An 18,771-nucleotide genomic window follows, 5' to 3' on the forward strand; every position below is an offset into this window, starting at 1 on the left:
AGGCCTGTATTTCAGGTTTTAAATCTGGTGAACATTTAGCATCTTTTGAGTTTCATGTGTACACAGTTAGAGTGTCAGTAAATGTGGACAATTCGTAACCTGGGATTTCTGTTCTATTTATAATTTTACAATGCGTTCTTTATTTCTAAATATTTACTGGGTCTAATTTATACATCTGCTCACGATATATGCTAAAGGGGGGGGGGGGGGGGGGGGGGGTAGGCTTTTGATTGCCATCTACAAAAACAGGGCCACTAATTTCATGTTTACCTTGTGTTAGGTAATATTAAACATCTAAATTTGCTTTACAACAGGCCAATATTTGAATATTTCTAATGTCTGAATTTTGAGGTAAAGACTAGGCTAAAAATCATTTAAGTATGAATATATTTATTTATTTATATAGGCCTATATAGTAGATATTGATATGAGAAACTAAACATATTTAAATTGTCACAAATAAAAACCACATTTATTTAAAAAATGAATTTATTTTAGACAATCTGACTTCACCAATATCAACACATTTCTTTTATTAAAGTTTTTACATTATAACAAACTATTTACATGACAAACAGCAGACTTGGATGATATAACAAATGCATGTAAACTTAAAAAACAAACTCTAAAACACAGGCAATATGAAAGAAACGTGTCACAATAAAATACATTAAACTCTGAGATACAGTCATGGAATGTGTCAAACGGATCTAAATGGCTTTACACCTATTAATAGGAATGTTTTGCATGAGGCTCGGTCATTTTCTGTCATTTCGTTTCTAATGTTGGCAAAAGTAAATCAAATTCTTACAGGAACATTTGGTGACATAATAGTGGGCTATTTTGGAACAAAGGCCTTATTTGGCTAAAATACCCCAATGATTTTCAGATAGGGACCTTTTAATGTTATGATATTAATTGTTTCCTTTCATATGGACTCATTGAGGCCATGTTTCTTTAGTGTGGGACTTTTAGTGGCCTATCGGTCTTATTCTGTAATTAATTTGGATTTTTTTTTTTTTTAGCTGACAAAGTTTCACATATACCGGTCTAATCCTGATGCAAAGTTGGCTTGTCTCATGTAGGTGTTGTTGTAGGAGTTCATGGGGCTGGAGAGGCCCAGCAGCTGCTCCGTGTGGTCGGCGCAGGAGCTCGGGCGCAGGGCCGGCAGGGAGAGCCGGTTGCTGGAGCAATAAACTTGAGAGCTCCCCGGGGAGAACCCGGACTGGGTCATGGTTGGCAGGTTAGGAGGAGAGGCCGAAGAGGAGTAAGGGTACCCCGCGGCCAGATTGGAGGTGATGTTCCCGCTGTTTCTGCTCAGCATGTTCGCCGAGGGGTTGACTGTCTGGTTCTGGAAGCACGCAGACGGGTCGGTGCCGGTGACCGAGCAGCTGGAGGTCATGGTGCCCAGGTCACCCGCACCCAGCCCCAGCGCTTGAGTGTTGAGCTCTCCCCCCGGGCCGCTCTGCTGACTGATGATGTTATCGATGCTGAACATGCGCGGCTGTCCTTGGCCGACCCCGGCGGAGGTCTGGTAATGATGCAGCATGGCGGGATGTGGGGATGTGGCTGTCAGCTGAGAGCCATAACCAGACCCTATTCCGGCGTACAGAGTGTTTGGGTACGAGGGCCTGCCCATTGGAGTTGGGGTAAAGGCGCTGGAGCTCTGCATGTACCCGGGGTAAGTGCTGACATCTGTGCGCTTGAACCTTTTCCTCCTCCTCAAAAAGCTCCCGTTGTCAAACATGTCCTCAGCTGCGGGGTCTAAAGTCCAGTAGTTGCCTTTACCTGGTCTGCCGGGCTCCCGGGGGATCTTCACAAAACAGTCGTTGAGGGTGAGGTTGTGGCGGATGGAGTTTTGCCACTTCTTCGAGTTCTCCCTGTAGAAAGGAAAACGTTCCATGATGAACTTATAAATGCCCCCCAGGGTGAGCTTCCTCTCGGGGGAGTTGGCGATGGCCATGGCGATGAGAGCGATGTAGCTGTAGGGAGGTTTCCCCCTCTGGACGGGCCTCTTCCTCCGGCGGCTCCCGGTGGGCAGGTGCTCCTCAGTCTGGCCCAGAGCGGCTCCATCCTCCGTGCTGGGACTGTTTCCTCTGGGCTCAGACTTGATCAAAATATTGTCCTTTGACCGGGCCTGCAGCATCAGAGGCGGCGGAGGCAGCGGCGAGTCCAAGCTCACATTTGGAGACAGGACAACAGGACTTGCCTCGGAGGGCGAGTGCTGCGTCTCTGCGGTCATGTTGCACATGCCAGAGAAGTAAGAATAATTTGCCAGATTCATAAAAGAAACAATGAAATGTTCTTCTCTTTGTCGAAATAATCAGCTGGGGGCGGGGGGGGATGCCCGTAAGAGAAAACGCGTTAGGTACGAAGGCTTTTGTTTTACCAGTGGCTGGTTCCCTGCTCTGGCCAAAAATAGCCCCTGTCCTGTCCTGGTGTTTGGGTGGTGTGTGTCAGTCCAGGTGAGAGAAAGGCGTTGACAGTTTTATAAGGCAGGGCAGGAATGACGCCACTGGCTCACCAGTGACGATGGAGGCAGGAGGATAAAACCCAAAAGAAAATTGTAATATTCCTCTCACCCATAGGGACTTATGCTGGAGCTGTGATATCATATTTAACTCTAAACCACATCATCTTACGGGAGTTTTATTTTTCTGTGATTTAGTGCTACAGCAATTAGTTTTTGTCTTACCTTGTTGTGAGTTTTCAAAATTTCAAAATTCAAACTTTAGTTAATAAAAAGCAGGCTACTTTATTTTGAAAAGGCCTTTTGTCAGTTCAAGTCCATGACGGTAAAATACAGCCCAGTGAAGGTACTTGGTAGACAATATATAGACCCCGATAATTACCCATAAAGCCTGATTGGTGATGTTAAATAATAGTGGAGCATTATTAGATGTAGCTAAAGTCTTTAACGTGTGAGACACCAACAGAGATTTAGTGGTGGCCCCCTTCTGTCTCTCTGCTGTTCTCTGCGGGCTTTCTCTGACAGCTCTGTGTATATCCAGGGCAGAAACAACAGTCACAGAGCTGCTCTGTGCTACTCCAAACCCAACAGCCAATCCACCAATTGAAAAATAATAACAAGCCACTGAAAACAAGCAATTGAGCTATCAAAGCTTTTGGGGAAGAAAAGTAAATATCCCTTCATTTCATTTTCATTTTTGGAGAGTGATAATCAAACAGTCCCCTGGCCGGAGAGAGGAGGTGTTATCTTATGGATTTTGAAGTAAAAACACAGTTCTGCACACAATCGGTATGTAGACAACATCCTTCAAACACAAGCATGCGATAGTGCTTCTAATTGATTATTTAGGCAAATAGAGGGTTGAGGTTAATTACAAAGGGTAAGATACACAGCGAGGTGACCTGCTGCCACCACTTTTAACAACAGTGGGAGAGGTGTTGTGGATTGTTTGTGGATGATACAATGTCTGGACTGAGCCCAGCAACGCAGCTCCATGTTGCATGAACATTTATTAACCTGATGACATACAGACAAGTGACAAATTAGGATAACCTGAAAAAATGAGAGGGGAAAACAACACATGAGAATGCTTCCATACACAAGGACGCATGAGTTTTTGTTTTATGTTTCATAATGATGTGGGTCATATACCATGGCCTTTATGGTCACCATAATTCTACTTGAATGCTTGTGAGAGATTTTGGACTAAATAGTCAGTGTTTTCCGCCACCATTGTCAAATAGCAATTGAGTGAGGGTCTTTAGGAAGAGTGTTGTAGAATCTATGCCAAAGTGTACTATGTATATTGACCAAACGCCTCATTTAAAACTTAGCTTCTCCTATAATTTGTGTCCCATTTGTACATATGCATTCATGGGTATATTCATTCATTCACTATTCAAGACAGTATGGTTAATTGTCCCTCTGACAGGGCTGATGAAAAAAGATATGGAGGCAATAATTAAACCAAACTCATTAGTCATAACCGCCCACTGTTCGACGAGATGCCTGTTTCCCCGTCACCCTCATTCCACCAACACAAAGTAGCTGGCATCCCCTATCACCCACCACCCTCCCCCCTCCACCCATACAGATGACTGGACCCCTCCCGACCCAGCCGCAGCTCAGACAACACTAAGCCCAGCTAGCTACTCACAGCCAGTGGCTAACAGCTTCAGACAGGCGTGGGAGTGGAGCTGTATCCAAGCAGGATCTGCCCCCAGAGCTGTCAGGTCAGGCAGGACAAACAGGGGCTCAGGCCAGGAAACAGGCCCTCTGCCTCGGGGCCTGCGGCCTCTTGCTAATCCCCTCCCCTCCCCAACCACCCCAACCACCCCACCAGAGGCTCCCTACACTTCTCTGCACCTTGACACGCTCTATATGTTATGTATTTACGATTTTAGCCACTGTATTTTACCCATCCATGCACCAACATGCACAAACTTTATGTGCAGTGAAAACCCTCTGTTCCACCCAGTGCTACTATGATTACAAAATGGCTGATATTGCCCCCCCACCCACCACCACCAACACCCACCCACCACCACCAACACCACCACCACCCAATATCAGGATGATGCTGCAGCACTGGAACCCACATCAGAATCTATAAATTAATTATAAATTGTAATATTCTTTTTATCAGAACAAACACATAGACACAATTGTCTAAACTGCTATATTACAGACAATAAAAAAGAAAAAAGAAAAAAAGGGAACCATGTTTTTGTAAATCTTTTATCTTAGTGGTGGATTAAACAACAGAAGATGGAGAATTCCCTGAAGTAGAGCTCAATGAGAGCTGGAGCCCTGCTGGTTCAAGTTCATGTTGCGTGATGTTGCAGTATTGTGGTTGGATCTCACTGTGATGTATAGCTCAAACACTTGTCTTATCTTGGAGGCCGTAGTTATTGAGTTTTCTAACTGTAGCTGGAATCACACTTTAATGTGTAAACGTGACCAAAGACTCAAGAATAGACGGCAATGCCAAAAACAAATTAGCCTGAATATGCTGTTTTGGCATATTGAAATGAATAACAATATTATCACTTATAAATCAGTTCAACATCACCAACCAGATTGACACTGGGTTTGGGATATTTAGCAATTTATTGATTTTTATCACTATGATTTATGGACCCAAACATAATTGACATTTACAAGTAATATAGTCCTCATTTTGTCCGCCTCAGAGTGAGGTGGCCCACCATCATCCAGAAAATGTTCCTGTTTTGTTTTGCATAAATTTGATATGATCACTCCAAAAAGGGACATTTTGTTTTTGGATTCAATTCTTTATATATTTGCTTGCTGTCATACAGAAAACATAAATTAGAAATTTTACTTAAACAGTAAATTAGTAGTTTCTGTGAGTGATAGAAAGCCAACAGTAAAAGACAGCGGTTGTTTATGTATGCGTTCCTGAAAGCATTACAAAAAAAAAACTGGTTTGTGACCCTAAATCTCTTCTGTGCATCAGACATTCAGAATGAGTTGAACATGCATGCATCTGAAGTCACAGCTGCAAGGATGTGCAATGCATTCCCTAAAATATGCTCCAGTTGTCTGTCAAATGTACACCTATAGTCTCTGGTGGTCTCTGACGGCAGGCTCTCTTCCTCTTTTTGATGAGATCCTGAGAAATATAGAGGGACAGAGTGACAGACGGAGTTGCTGAGTAAACACTTGGAATCCATTCATTCGCAAAGTGGCTCCAGGGGACGGGGAGGAGGAGGGGGGCATGAGAAAAAGAGGGGGAATAAAAGAGTGAGCGACAGAAAGAGAAAGAGAGGGAGAGAGAGAGAGAAACACACGAGAGAGCGCAACCTTTTTCTTGCTCAAGCTCATCAAGTACGGGCCAGGGCTCCTGAAAACGCAGGGATTACCAGGGTACTGGGGCTGTGCTGGCCCGGGCCGCCTCTGCTCACTCCTGCACTACACGCTACACTGCCCTGCTAAAGCACTGCACATGGTTCTCACACACACACACACACACACACACACACACACACACACACACACAGCCAGTCATGCTTGCTTATATGGTGCTCATCTTTCATTTGCAAAAATTCACATGGAGGCTTAACACATAGATACATAAAGACAGATACTCACACACACACACGTACAGTATATATGCTTAAGCAACACTTACCAGTAACTCTAATTTAATTCGAGTGTCATTCTGCCTCAGTTTAATGATATATGTTACATTTTAGATTGGCCGTTCAGAAACAGAAAAAAAAAAAAAATACAATTTCTCCTGCAACTCTTTGTTCACTTAGGAACATTAGCCGTTGACCTGTAATGATGTAATGAAATCCCTCAGCCTCCAGCACTGGAGCCAGGCATGCTGCAAAGGTTCATCCACAAGAGCGAACACCAAGCTGAGGTCACATCCTGGGAAGATAAGCACAGTAATTAAACAATTAGGAGGTGAGCAACACATGGATGAGGTGGAAAACAAGGCTTTGGGTGATTTGATGGACGTGATGATAACTATGAAGAATGAGGAGTGGTATCGATGTTCTCATCCAACTTTCCTTTAAAAATATATTTTTACACAGGGGATTTTTTCAGTGTCGAAAAGCGCTGATTGTCAGTGAGAATAGTTGTTTATCCATTTGTCCATTCATTATGACTTGACCAGTAGAGCCACCCAGATACAGTGAAGGTAAGTTAGGTTAGACTCTTCCTTAGCTGCCTTCTATAGCAAGGCCCACTGCTACAATTAAGAGCAAACAGAGGAAATCACACACCTGTCTGCTCTGGAGCGCTGAGGTGGCCAAAAAACCAAACGGGCACTTCTGCATCAAGATATGACGGAAATGCTTTGTCTGCTGAAAAAATAAATAAATAGATAAATAAATAGACCATCTGCATATTAAGATCTTGATAAATACATTAAAAGCCAAACAATAACTGATCCAGTAAATGGTCAGATGACCAAATAAGATTATAACTTTGGTAAATCAGTTATTTAATGCTGAATAAATTAATAAACCCACAAGCAAAAGCATGATAATAAGATTTAGAGTGATGTGTTTTTGTTCAAATATCCATGTAAATGCTGCAAATACTGGTTGTTGGCTTTACTGTATAAGGCAGTGTGTATCTGAGGCATTCCTGGAAGCCTATGTGGACCAGACTGGCAGACTGGGTAGTGATGAGTAACAGCTTACCGCAAAGGGAAGAGGGGGCTACTGTGTGGGCTGCATGGCTGGGTGTGTGCAATCATGTGTACATACATGTGCTGGGAGAGCTGAAAGAAATTTTTCTCTCACTTCAGTCAGAACATGAATTAAAGTTGTTTTCGCCTCAAATTTTTATCATCTTAAAAATGTGGCCAAGCGGAGTATCAGTGAGGTCACAGTGACATAGACAAATCCTTCATTAGACGTCAGAGTTTCGGAGCAGAGAGAGAGGCAAGAGAGGTGGGCTGAGAAAGGAGACAAGGACTTTCATTCAGCGACTCCATGTCTCTTAATAGTTATGTCTTTCAACATGCACTTCTCACTCTTTCACTTCAGCTCCTCAGCCGTGGATTGAATCTCATTCTTTACTCCAGAGACAAGTAAAAGGAAACCACTATATCAATAAAACATTTATAATGGTTTAAAAATCTAAAAATACTACTGAATGAATCCAAAAGAGTGAATGCTGCTCATATCACTTTCATCAACAGCACTAGTTGTCAACCTCAAAGCAGCTATTGGTCCTGGCATTGCCTGGTGGTGAGAGATGGACTGCCAGCATGCGGACACACGGCGGCCTGCCTCAAGGCTTTATTACACTGAGAGAGAGTAGAGCAATGATAAGACCCGGCCTTTACACGGACTTATAAAGTAGGACACACACACGCACGCGCACACAAATACAGACTGTATTTGTGAGAGATTTGTTTTAGTGCCAAGCCCAAATGTTCAACCTTTATCATGAAAATTCATTAAAGCAGAAAGGTCAGAATAAAACTAGCTTCAATACCTGGATGTTATCCAGCACACTCACTTTATAGAGATCTAATTCAACTAATGTGTTAAAAAAGTAAATTTAAAATAGTACGATGGGATAGTGAAGGCTAAAATGTACTATTGCACTGCATTATTCGCTACATTTGTAATTTTTAGATGCCAACTCACAAGCCACCATTATTTCCCATCTCCACCCCCAGTGGTTTATCCATCCATGTCTGGGGAAGTGACTTAGCACAGAAGTTGCTTACCAGTGTTTACCACCCAGTCCCACACCCACAACTCTTCCTATTGTCCTTCCTGTTGTATGAGACCAGCCCAGACAAGTGGGATCAGCACCCATTATGTTCTTTAAGACTTGAGCACACAAACGACCAGTAAACTGGAGGTAAGAGAACTTGCTAAGCAGATATCCACACAAATGGGATGAAGACGCACACATGCAGGTACATGCATGTGAGGGGTTATCATTTCCAGTGGCTTACAGAGCCAAAATCAAGGTTTGAAGTTGCAGTTCTCCTCTGTGTCTCTGTGGGTAACTTCTGGGTGCCCCAATTACACACATGCGCTTAGGTGGACTAGGCACTCTATATTTCCTGCATGTGTATCATAGTCAGTCAGTTCATCACTGTTAGTCTTGTGATAATTACCTGCTCAGTGTTTACACAGCTTTCCAGCAATTCAGTGGCAAGCATTGGCCCTATCCTCCTAATAAATGGTGAACAAATTAAATATATTAATATATATACAGAAAATAGGAAAATATGCTGTTTTTAACAGCCTAACAGTTTTTTTTTTACTTGGAATAAAATTGTGACCAAATGTCTGTTGACAATGATGTGAATGCAGACCCTTACACCCATCTAGTGGTTACTGGAGCAACTGTAGGTTTTCACATCCCCTGAAATCGATGCAGAGCAGATGTTGCATTCTTTCTCGAACATATATTTTTCACTTGTGCAACTACAAAGTGTGGACACAGTAATGTGAATAATTGTACAATATAATGCCCTGTATATATCACTTTGCATCTCTCTGTCGCAGTTTCAACAAAGAATGGCATCATAAGCCTCAAAAATAAGACCACAGATTGCACAGGTGTTGATATTATTATGTTAACTCCCTGTATAAGCAAGAAAACAGCACTGCAGAAGAAGGGATGGCATGTGAAGCTAAAATCTTAAATGACGAAACTGATGAAATATAAAATTAAAACAATATTTAATTAAAATAATCAGAATCAGGACTTTATAGGGTCATGTAGATCAGCCTATGGGTAGAATTGAGGGAGATCCCGCTACAAACTGTGGAAAATAAAATGGAGATTATCGAAAATTTGGGAAGTAAAGCCAATATCTATATAATATAATAAACACATCTGTAAATCAGAACATCAGGAGTTGGTAGTATGTCATATTCTTACATGCTTGGAGTCTTACCATTGACATAGGCTACAATTAGTAAGTGGCTCTCTGTGAACATTGTGAGATATTACATAGAAAATATAGAATGTAGGACTTCAGAAAATCAGGCCATAATCAAATTCAATCACCTTTCTCCTACTGTCAGGTTCACCGTGGAGTGGAGTTGTATGGTATCCTCTTAAGAAAATATTATGGTATTTATTTATTCATAAACAATATTACATTGACTATGACTCTACAGACTCCATTACAGCAGATGTCAGTATTCACGTTCCATATTTGCAATCCGCCGCTAAATGTTCAGTGAAGAAGAAGAAGAAGAAGAAGAAGAAGAAGCGCGGAACAAATGTATCCGTTCTTGTTTCTGCCGGCTCGCGAAACTGGCGTACAGGCGGGGCCGTCAAATCCTACCCTCCCCACTCCGTCATGTTTGTTGTCACACTCAGCTGAAAGAAGCAGAGTTCATTGAAGTGTAGGGTAAACAGAAAAAAGCTTTTGGGCGAACTTATCTCTGGCGGAAAGAGAAACGCGGTTTGTTTCAAAACATCATGGCGTCGAGAAGAACAACAACAGTGCCAAGTAGTTTCAAAAATGCCTCCATCGACGCTAAAAGGTAGTCCTTGTCGTTTTTTTCCGTCATTTTAACGAGTGCCATTCGTTTCGCAAATTTGTGGCTAGTTTAATTTTAGGATAATTTGATTCTGGAGCAAACAAATAGCCAATAAGTAGCATGTAAAAGCAACTAAATGTACACGTCTTTACGTTTTTTGTGAACTGTAACAATGAAGTAACTTAAGGGTAGCTGAGCTAACATTAAGTCTTAGCCTTGGGTTTAGCTCGTTCTCTAAACAAAAATTTCCGCTTTTCTATTGTAATTAGTGCTCTCATTTCTATTCGTGTTACGTTTTTGTTTGTTTTCAGCTCAAAAAGTGGGAGCAATGCTAATAAAGCCAACAACAGTGGAACTGGGAAGAAAGGTGTTAAATGTAAGTATTTGCGTTGAATTCACAATGCATGGCATTGGACACCTGGGTGTGCGGATGTAATGAATTAGTTTTGATAGTGACGTGCTAAGATTACCTTGTAGTGACACTCAGCTTGAATTGTGTTATGATATCCCATTTATGCAAAGTTGTCACCGCAGAAAAGTATTTAAGTGTGCATATTAACTTCTGAAACCATTGCTGTAACATGATCTTTTTCTTTTGTGACTCAAAATACAGCAAAAAACACTGATATGTGCAGCCCCTCAGAGCTTTATATTTAATGACACAAATAGCTTTACCAGAGGGTTCTTGTAGATGTCCACATCTTGATTGACGTTTTTGGACCATGTTTGAATTATTGAACTAATGTTTTTTTCCCTTAAAAGAGAATTTGTAGCTGTAGCTATGTAGCACATATATGCTTAATTTTGGAATACAAGGCTTCTGTTTTTTGTTTCTTTAATTATTAATATCTTTAAATTTCTTCCTCAAACTTTAGCAAGTGGAACTATAGTCAAGTCTCGATATATGCAGGCTGCTGAGAAGACATCACTTTCAAAGGTATTGCCTTTTTTTTTTTTATTTCCCTTTTCTTTTTCTTACAGTTTGCATGTTAGTTACTTGTGGTAATCCAATTAGGTATTGGATTACATTAGGTATTGTTACTTAGGAGGTGGATTTAAGATTCCAGTATTCTGTGAAATTTTTAAATGACTAGTTAATATTTTTTCTTCCGTCCCCCTTGTGTATATGCAGTTCATATGACTTAATTTCTCTGTGTATGTTACTGTCACCCCTTTGAAATTACACATTTTGTATCTTTTTCACCCCATAACCATTAACAGAGTAACTCACTGACCAATGAGTCTATTGCTGTGCCACCACGGCCTTCCTCACCTAAACCCAGTGGTGTAAGACCAAAGGTGGGCACTCCACCAAGACGCTCAATGGCCCCACAGGCTCTAACTTGTAAGTACTGAATGTGTATTCAGTGTATGACAGACGAGTACATTTTTCATTTTGATCTTGTAAATTTAAATGAAATGAATATGCTAACTGTAGTGTGCCCAAGCAGTATTGATGTTCAGTCCCAGTACTTGAACTGCTTTAAATAAGGTCTTTATTTTAGGTGTAAAGGCTATGTTGTTGATACTTAGATTGTGTATGATTCTAGCTCAGTCAGTTGTTGATATCTTGCAGTGAAACCCAGTCGTGCAAAGATCTTTTTGAAGAACTTATTTTCCCTGAGTTCTAATTGAGCCTGTAATATTGTCTAAATGAGATCTATAAATAACATTTGCGTATTCATGTTATATTCCTTACAGCAATGTCGCGCGAAACGGAGCCATCACTGCTCGGGAAAAGTATTCTGCAGTCTACTTTCTCAGATGGACACTGCTTTCGACCAGATTTTGACATTTCAGTCATTAAAGGTAAACCGATTTTAACTTCTAAAATGTGTGGAGTTAAACACAAATGGGACAATCCTATAACAGTTTTCTTTTGAATCTCTCTAAGATAAAACAGTGATAGAAAATGCCACCGAACCTGAGAGAAACCCAGAGATTGAGAAGAGGGACATGAAGATGCAAACATTCCTACTGGCATACTTAACAGCTAAGGTGAGTTAGTTAAGTGTAGCAGATATGCTGATAACTGTTTTCAATCTATCTGCTTTGTTAAATCAGTGTGCAATGAAATTTTAAATCAAACTATCATGCAAGTAGTTTTTACTTACTTGTCCACTGTGTTCAGTGGGAAATAAACACATTTTCAACAGTCCCAACTTATGAATGATCTGGTTCTATCTCTATCGTGTTTGACTGAAGATGGAGCACAATACTGCAAAACTTAAAGCAGAGGCAGAGGCAAGGATTCTGCAGATGATGGAGGAAGAAGAGGCACTGCGTAATGAGGTCCATGAGAAGAAGTGCCGATACCTGCTTGCAGAAAAGAACAGGCTGGGGAATGAGCTACTGGATTTGCAGGTCAGGAGAACTTCTCCTTTTGTAGTGACTTTTTTTTCAGTGTCATTGAATTTGTGATCAGATTTGCAATTGTAATGACAGACATAATGTTGAATGTCAGCTCCTTGCCAAGCAGCAACAATTATAGCAATCATAGCTGAATCTTGAACCAAGTACAAATTGCAAAAGTGTCTAGCTAGAAATCAGAATGATTCTTGCATATCATATACATTTAAAATGAGTATCGTAACACAAAAACTGACATTTGTTACTGGAGACACTTGCTGCTTTTTCACACTCATATCTGTTGAGGCTTGTTGGGTCACACCTGTGCTGATTGATAAGGTCCAATCAGAACAGGTGATGAATATCTGGTTTCATTTTTTCAAGTGTTGTAAAAATATGCACAGTGTGTTTGCATGTGATTCTCATCCAGTTTATCATTTGCCGTCAGATTGCTGCACTGACTCCTGTGGCAGAGGCTGCGAAGCAGTTCACAGAGGACTACAAATGTTTTGCAACAGCTGTTGACACCACCCGACATGAGCTGCCTGTGAAGAACTTCTACATTGATGGGGACAGAAGAGAATTTCTAGGTTGTAGTTACAATGTTAAAAAGTTAAAAATTCTGATTCTTACATTGGAAAATTCTAGTCGGTGTAAGGAAATATGTGATATCCCATTTCTCCAACACAGTCCTGTTCTCTTCAAACCACTTACTTGAGCATAGACCAAACAAATACATGAGTCTGTAAAATAAAATCACCAGTATAATTCTGACTTTGAAAGCTACTGGTGCCCTGTGGGGTCTTATTGGTTATTGTAAGATATTGGTTTTCTGTGTTTTCACAAAAGTCATGTCACTTTAAACTATGTGCCTCTGGATCTTGACAATTTGACAAAATTGTTCCACAAGCTGACTGAATGTGACCTAACCAGTGTGTGCTCTTATAAACATCAAATGTTATGTGTGTTATGCAAGAACTGATGATAAATGTTACGATAATCATATCCACCTGTATCTACCCATTTTAGATAAAGCTGAAGCTTCCCTAAAGGAGAGTGAGAAGTTGCTGATGGAGTGCACAGAGGGAGATCATAAGGACAACAGCAGCTCTCTAGAGTGCCTTAGGGACATGAAAATGACATCAAAGGACATCAGTCAGCAACTGTCAGGGTACGCACATATATAGAGAATGCTGTGTATACATGTCTGCTCTGTTATCAGTGTTTCGATTTATTGCTCTTTTGCTCCTTCCCAGACTATTTCACTGTAAGTTAAAAGTTATTTCTTGTAACTGTTCATCGTCTGTCTTCTTTAAATAGCTGAATTTTGTATTTCTGTGGTTGAAAAAGGAAAGGTGAAAAATTACTTCATTTTTAAAGAACTCTATGCTGGTAGTATTCAGTAGCACCTAAAAATCCATACTGCCATTGATTAGGTTACACTCGTACTCAGTACTCTCTTTCCATCTTTTTTTCCAGTGCATTTTCAGAGCTGCTGGAACTGTCATCATTGGTCTGCCGCCATACAATCCATGTCCAGCAAGGTATTGAGGAGGAGCATCTCGGCACACCAAGAACCCACGAGCTCTACTGCCCCAAACAGTGAAAGATACAACACAGGAAGGGATACACAGTACATGCACTTTGAAACCCCCACCCCCACCCCCACCCCCACCACACACACGGACACACACACACACACCAATTTCCCCAGTCTGGATATATTATATTTGTGCCATTTGTCTTTTATGTGTACTCTCATTTCTTTGCAGCTGTATTAATGGGAATTTTTTTATGTTGAATGATGACTGATGCTGTTTTATAGATGGAAAATTGGTAAATAGAAAACAACAATGGTATTCTAGTTTTATGTTTTAACTACAGCTGCAAAAAAAATCTAAATGGAGTCTTACCGCTGCATATACAAATACGTAAGCAGAGTTGTAAGAGTTAGGAGGATCGGACAAGTTTAAATGCGTATGTTCAATGTACAGTACTGGACAAAAGTTTTAGGTTTTAAAGGTAAAGTTAGGATGCTTTTAAAAATAATACCATGAATAGTTTTTATTAATTAACTAAATAAAAAGTGCAGAGTTAGAAAAAAACTTAAATCAAATCACTATTTGTTGTGACCATCCTTTGCTTTTAAAACAACACCAGTTCTCCTCCGTACACTTGAGTAGGTTTTGTGTCATGTGTAAGAATCTAAATATCTAACAAGCCTAAACTTTTTCCATAGTACTGCATATTCACTAATTACCTGAAAATAATCAAATGAGTATACTGTTCATTTTTGAAGAAAGGCGAAGTCCAATTTTAAACATTACATTGTAGCCCCAGTGCCTCTGTATTACACTCATCTAGCACTTTATTAGCAACACCTGCTTATTCATGCAATTATCCAATCAGCCAATCACGTGGTAGCAGTGTGCAGCTAACAAATCAGAAATTATATGTTGCAATCATATTAGATGGACAAGAATCTCAAAGAAGTGTTTCTAACATTTTGTGGAATCAAGGCCAGGAAGAATAGAGGCTGTTTTGAGAGCGACGCGAAGCCCTGCCCAGTATTAGTATGTTGTTCCTAATAAAATGCTCGGTGAGCGTATCCACTGGTAGTGCATGGGAGGCATAGTTTTGAGGGTTAAACCATACTACGTATAATGTCATTAAAAAGTTTCTTCCACAAGCTGCAAATCAACCAACACAATTCCGGATGTGACGTTATAGCAAAACAACAAAGACATATTTTATTGGATGATGCTGGAAAGTGACGAGCTGCGTAAAAGACCAATGAACCGCAGGAGAGCGCCTCGTCGCATGTGAGTACAAACATGAGATTTATTTAAAATAAACTACGCGTTTCGTAGAAATTGTATTTAAAGCTAATACTTTTATTGTATGTTGACAGCTTGCTTAGTGAAACGTTCATATTGGTAGGTAGACGAAGTGCCATTCGCGCGTTATCTATCGTTGTTAGCTAGCTAACTGTTTATAGCTAATGGCTAGACGTTAACGTTAGCTGGGTGTTTAGCACTACAGTTATACACCTACTGTGGCCACTAACATATCAATGTTGTATTTAAAAGCTACTAACTAAACATAAAGAGCTTAGATTGACTTAGCATATCACAGTTGACTAAACAATTTGCTATTTTAGTTTAATTCAACAGGTATTGCAATGAATTACAGATTGCGAAGTACAGTTTGAAATGCAAGCAACTTAAACTACAACTTGTAGTTAGTAATTAGTACGTATAAGGTTAACTGGTAATTTGGCGTATTCCACACTCAAAAAAACGCATACTTTTAAATGTATTTGTGTTTAGGAAATGTCTGTATATATATATATATGTATATTTAACTGTATAGAGACAAGATGAACACAGAGCAGGAGTCATCACTCCCATAAATTTGGCTGTGAGAAGGTGGGTAGAAATTGTCAAGTGTTGATAAGGGGCAGCATGAGAGAAGCTATTGATATTGTGTTTACTTTTTGTAATGTAGACCTTTTTCTTGTTAAACCACATATTTAACTATTAATTAACTTTCCCAAACAGCTCTTACTCACAGAGGAGGGATGCACCAACAGGAGGAGAGTGGAGGCAGAAGAACCAGGAACAATGGCGAGGCCAAGACAAAGCACAGGTGAGCCAGGTGGAGAAGGATGAGAGACATGAGCAACAGGGGAAAGAAACAGTGCCCAGAGGGATCTGCCGGACCATGTGCCCTGCTCGTGAGCTACGGGTCCGTGAGACACAAAACCGCCTTCATCGTTTTGAGATGTTAGCAGGCACAGAAAGAGATCGACGACCCAGGGGAGACCCCCTGCGTTCTGTCAAGGAGTATTCCAGACCAGCAGCTGGGAAAGACTCGACGAACCCCAATGACCTCCGTCCACCTGCAGTGTTACTGAAAACTGTGCATTACCTTATTGATGACATCGCTGCCTCCCCTAGTCTGCATCCATGGACTGAGGCTAGTATTTACATTTCTATTTTGTACTCCTGTCTGCATGGTGTTAATGACAGTTGAAACATCAGTGAAGTTTGAGTTTATATACAGTTGTTGGTTTACATAACACAAGCTGTCTAGATTCGTATGTTTTGCAGCCTGTACTGAACTTCTGTGTTATGGTGCCATACAAACTTTACCTGTATTGTGATTTGGAAGTGAGGTTGGCTAGAAAATTACAAAACTTTGAGTGACTGGTGGCCATAAAATGTGCTGTAATATTTTTGATGTTTGGGACATCAGATCTTTTGGATCTAGCATGCAGGGCGTTTACAATTGATTTTGTCATGACTCAGTTGTGACTGGCTGAGGAAGAATATTGTAATATTAAGTTACAATCATAGACAGATTATTATTTTTATTTTTTTTTTAAACTTTCCGGGGCATATATTCTTTTATTAAAATTATCCTTATCTCTTAGGTGTACAGCTTTGTTTTTGATCGGCTGCGTGGTGTGAAGCAGGACATGATTATCCAGAGGGTGTCTGGGTTGGACTGTGTGGCCATTTTAGAGCGGACAGTACGCTTCCTCATCTATGCCTCTTATCGCCTCTGTGGTGAGCCGCTGCGGCTCTACGACCCACGCATTAACGACACACACCTACAGGAGAATCTGAGCTGGCTGTTGGATTGCTATGCAACTGGAACAGAACCGCATCCCAACCAGGAAGAGTTTCAGGCTCTTGGTCTTCTTTACAACTTGGGTTGGTTGCTATATGTAATAATTAAATGCTTTACAGAGTTTTGCATTCATATATTTGTATGTATGTTGAGGTGTTGTCTTAAAAGCACAAATAGGCAAGAAACCAGTGTTGTATGAGCAGGTTTCTAATGCAGAGCACTGAAAAGCTCAGCATGCCTCATGAATAAGTTTATGTTGAAGAAATAAGAGATTGTGTTCATTACTTAAACAAAGGCAGGCATATGTAACTTCAAATTTTATGTAAGGCTTCTTTTGTGCACAGCAGATTCACAACTTCTGTGCTTGAAAATGATTTTACAAGTTTGTAAACTAACCGGGATGATTTCTCCATGTTGGCTGATAATTTTCTTTTTCTTCATCTCCTGCAGGTTCAGCTCGTGCCACACAGCACATCATGGAGCTCCCTGAGAGGCTCCGCAGCACTCCTGCCATCAGGCTTTCTCTGTCTATCAACCGGGCTTTTCTGGATCGAAACCCTGTACGATTGCTCCGATTGGCACAGAGGTTGAACTTCCTGCAGTGTTGTGCGCTCCACCGGCACCTGGTGACATGTCGTAGAGATCTGCTGCTAATATTCAGCCATGGATACAGCAGCCGTAACTGTCGCTTTCCCCTTGACAGACTGGCTCAGCTCTTGTCCTTAGACGCGTCACTTACAGCCCAACTCTGTCAGGCTTATGGACTGGAAGTTAACCAGGGAAACCAAGTTGTTTTCTCCAAAGCTGCTTTCACTGAGCCTGAACAAGGGGAACTGCACTGTAAACTGTATCACAACATAGTGGATGAGAAACAGAGAGACCTCACTGTTGTGAGTATCATTCACGGTTGCGCTTGAGATGAAAAACAAGGAGTTAATTAGTAATATAAGTCATACTTTATAGGGAAATTGCCTGTTAAAGTCTCCACAGGGAATTCACAGTGTAACCTACAGCGATTTAAACACTTGTTCAAGGACACTTCAGCAGTGCAGCTGTTTCGTTAATTGGTTTCATTGTTCTACTCTTGTTATCTTGTTTGATTTGAGTCTTGGGGCTTCCATCTAGGTTGCCCAATGCCAGTATCTTTTACAAATGAAATGCTTCAGGTCCTGCATGTTCAGCATGAGGGATTAAGGTCAGGGTTGTTGTTGAGCTAAGGGTGTACTCTAACTGAGAGGCTGAATTCAGGAAAAAAAAAGTTCCCTCTTGTTTCTGGATGTGCTTTTTCAGCCTCATCGTGCACTTGAAGTTTAAGATGTGAATTGTTTTTATAATGTTACTGTTTATATTCTTTTTGTTCAGTATTTCAGAAAACCTGCTGGAAAATCTACTGTGCACCAGTGTTCATTTATCCTCATAAATGCAGTACCTCAGAAATCTTTCAATAAATTTTGTTACCTAAAAGAAACGCTTTGGCCTGTAATTTCATTGATAAACTTTTAGTGCATTTAATCCCATTTACCACTTGAGGGCAGCAGATATCTGTACAGGATGTCAGCGCACTCCAACTACTACAAAGATAAGACTAAACGAGATAATCCTTCTTCAGGTGTTTGTGTTGTGTTACACGAAATACTCTTTTTTTTCAGTGTGGCAATCTTGTGATGTTCTCCAACTGACAAGGAACCGGTTGTACCTGGTAGATCTTTTTGAGGTGTCAGCTGAACCAAAAGTATGAGACGTGCAGGTATCTTGTAGTGGTCTAAACTGCAGGGTCCGTGCCGTTCCTTACACTGGGGTTAGTCATGCTCG

The 18,771-nt window shown here is 40.8% G+C and overlaps 3 protein-coding genes across 3 annotated transcripts; 2 read left to right on the top strand and 1 right to left on the bottom strand.

The window, feature by feature from the left end:
• Positions 1–1,036: 1,036 nt before the first annotated feature.
• On the bottom strand, positions 1,037–2,284 carry LOC111232214 (forkhead box protein E4-like). Its single transcript, XM_022759623.1, has one exon. The coding sequence runs from the start codon at positions 2,282–2,284 to the stop codon at positions 1,037–1,039; it is 1,248 nt and encodes a 415-aa protein (XP_022615344.1).
• A 7,486-nt stretch (positions 2,285–9,770) lies between these two features.
• Positions 9,771–13,998, top strand: haus8 (HAUS augmin like complex subunit 8). Its single transcript, XM_022759605.1, has 10 exons — positions 9,771–9,978; positions 10,287–10,351; positions 10,851–10,912; positions 11,197–11,320; positions 11,677–11,784; positions 11,870–11,973; positions 12,181–12,339; positions 12,773–12,914; positions 13,354–13,495; positions 13,804–13,998. The coding sequence occupies exons 1-10, from the start codon at positions 9,914–9,916 to the stop codon at positions 13,928–13,930; spliced, it is 1,098 nt and encodes a 365-aa protein (XP_022615326.1). The 5' UTR covers positions 9,771–9,913; the 3' UTR covers positions 13,931–13,998.
• A 1,102-nt stretch (positions 13,999–15,100) lies between these two features.
• Positions 15,101–18,412, top strand: sac3d1 (SAC3 domain containing 1). The gene is made up of 4 exons (XM_022759571.1): positions 15,101–15,146; positions 15,885–16,302; positions 16,760–17,042; positions 17,410–18,412. Exons 1-4 carry the CDS (start codon positions 15,118–15,120, stop codon positions 17,874–17,876), a joined length of 1,197 nt encoding a protein of 398 aa, XP_022615292.1. The 5' UTR covers positions 15,101–15,117; the 3' UTR covers positions 17,877–18,412.
• The last annotated feature ends 359 nt before the right edge of the window (positions 18,413–18,771 follow it).

The sequence above is a fragment of the Seriola dumerili genome, unplaced genomic scaffold (genome assembly GCF_002260705.1).
Source record: "Seriola dumerili isolate Sdu_G_001 unplaced genomic scaffold, Sdu_1.0 BDQW01000322.1, whole genome shotgun sequence".
In the NCBI taxonomy this organism is placed as follows: domain Eukaryota; kingdom Metazoa; phylum Chordata; class Actinopteri; order Carangiformes; family Carangidae; genus Seriola; species Seriola dumerili.

Excerpts from the sequence above, each read along its gene's own strand:
- LOC111232214 (XM_022759623.1), bottom strand. The coding sequence starts at position 2,284 with ATGAATCTGGCAAATTATTCTTACTTCTCTGGCATGTGCAACATGACC.
- sac3d1 (XM_022759571.1), top strand. The coding sequence starts at position 15,118 with ATGAACCGCAGGAGAGCGCCTCGTCGCAT. Across the intron at positions 15,147-15,884 it reads AGGAGAGCGCCTCGTCGCAT|CTCTTACTCACAGAGGAGGG; the intron begins GTGAGTACAAAC and ends TTTCCCAAACAG. Across the intron at positions 16,303-16,759 it reads GTCTGCATCCATGGACTGAG|GTGTACAGCTTTGTTTTTGA; the intron begins GCTAGTATTTAC and ends CTTATCTCTTAG.
- haus8 (XM_022759605.1), top strand. The coding sequence starts at position 9,914 with ATGGCGTCGAGAAGAACAACAACAGTGCCAAGTAGTTTCAAAAATGCC. Across the intron at positions 10,352-10,850 it reads TGGGAAGAAAGGTGTTAAAT|CAAGTGGAACTATAGTCAAG; the intron begins GTAAGTATTTGC and ends CTCAAACTTTAG. Across the intron at positions 12,340-12,772 it reads ATGAGCTACTGGATTTGCAG|ATTGCTGCACTGACTCCTGT; the intron begins GTCAGGAGAACT and ends ATTTGCCGTCAG.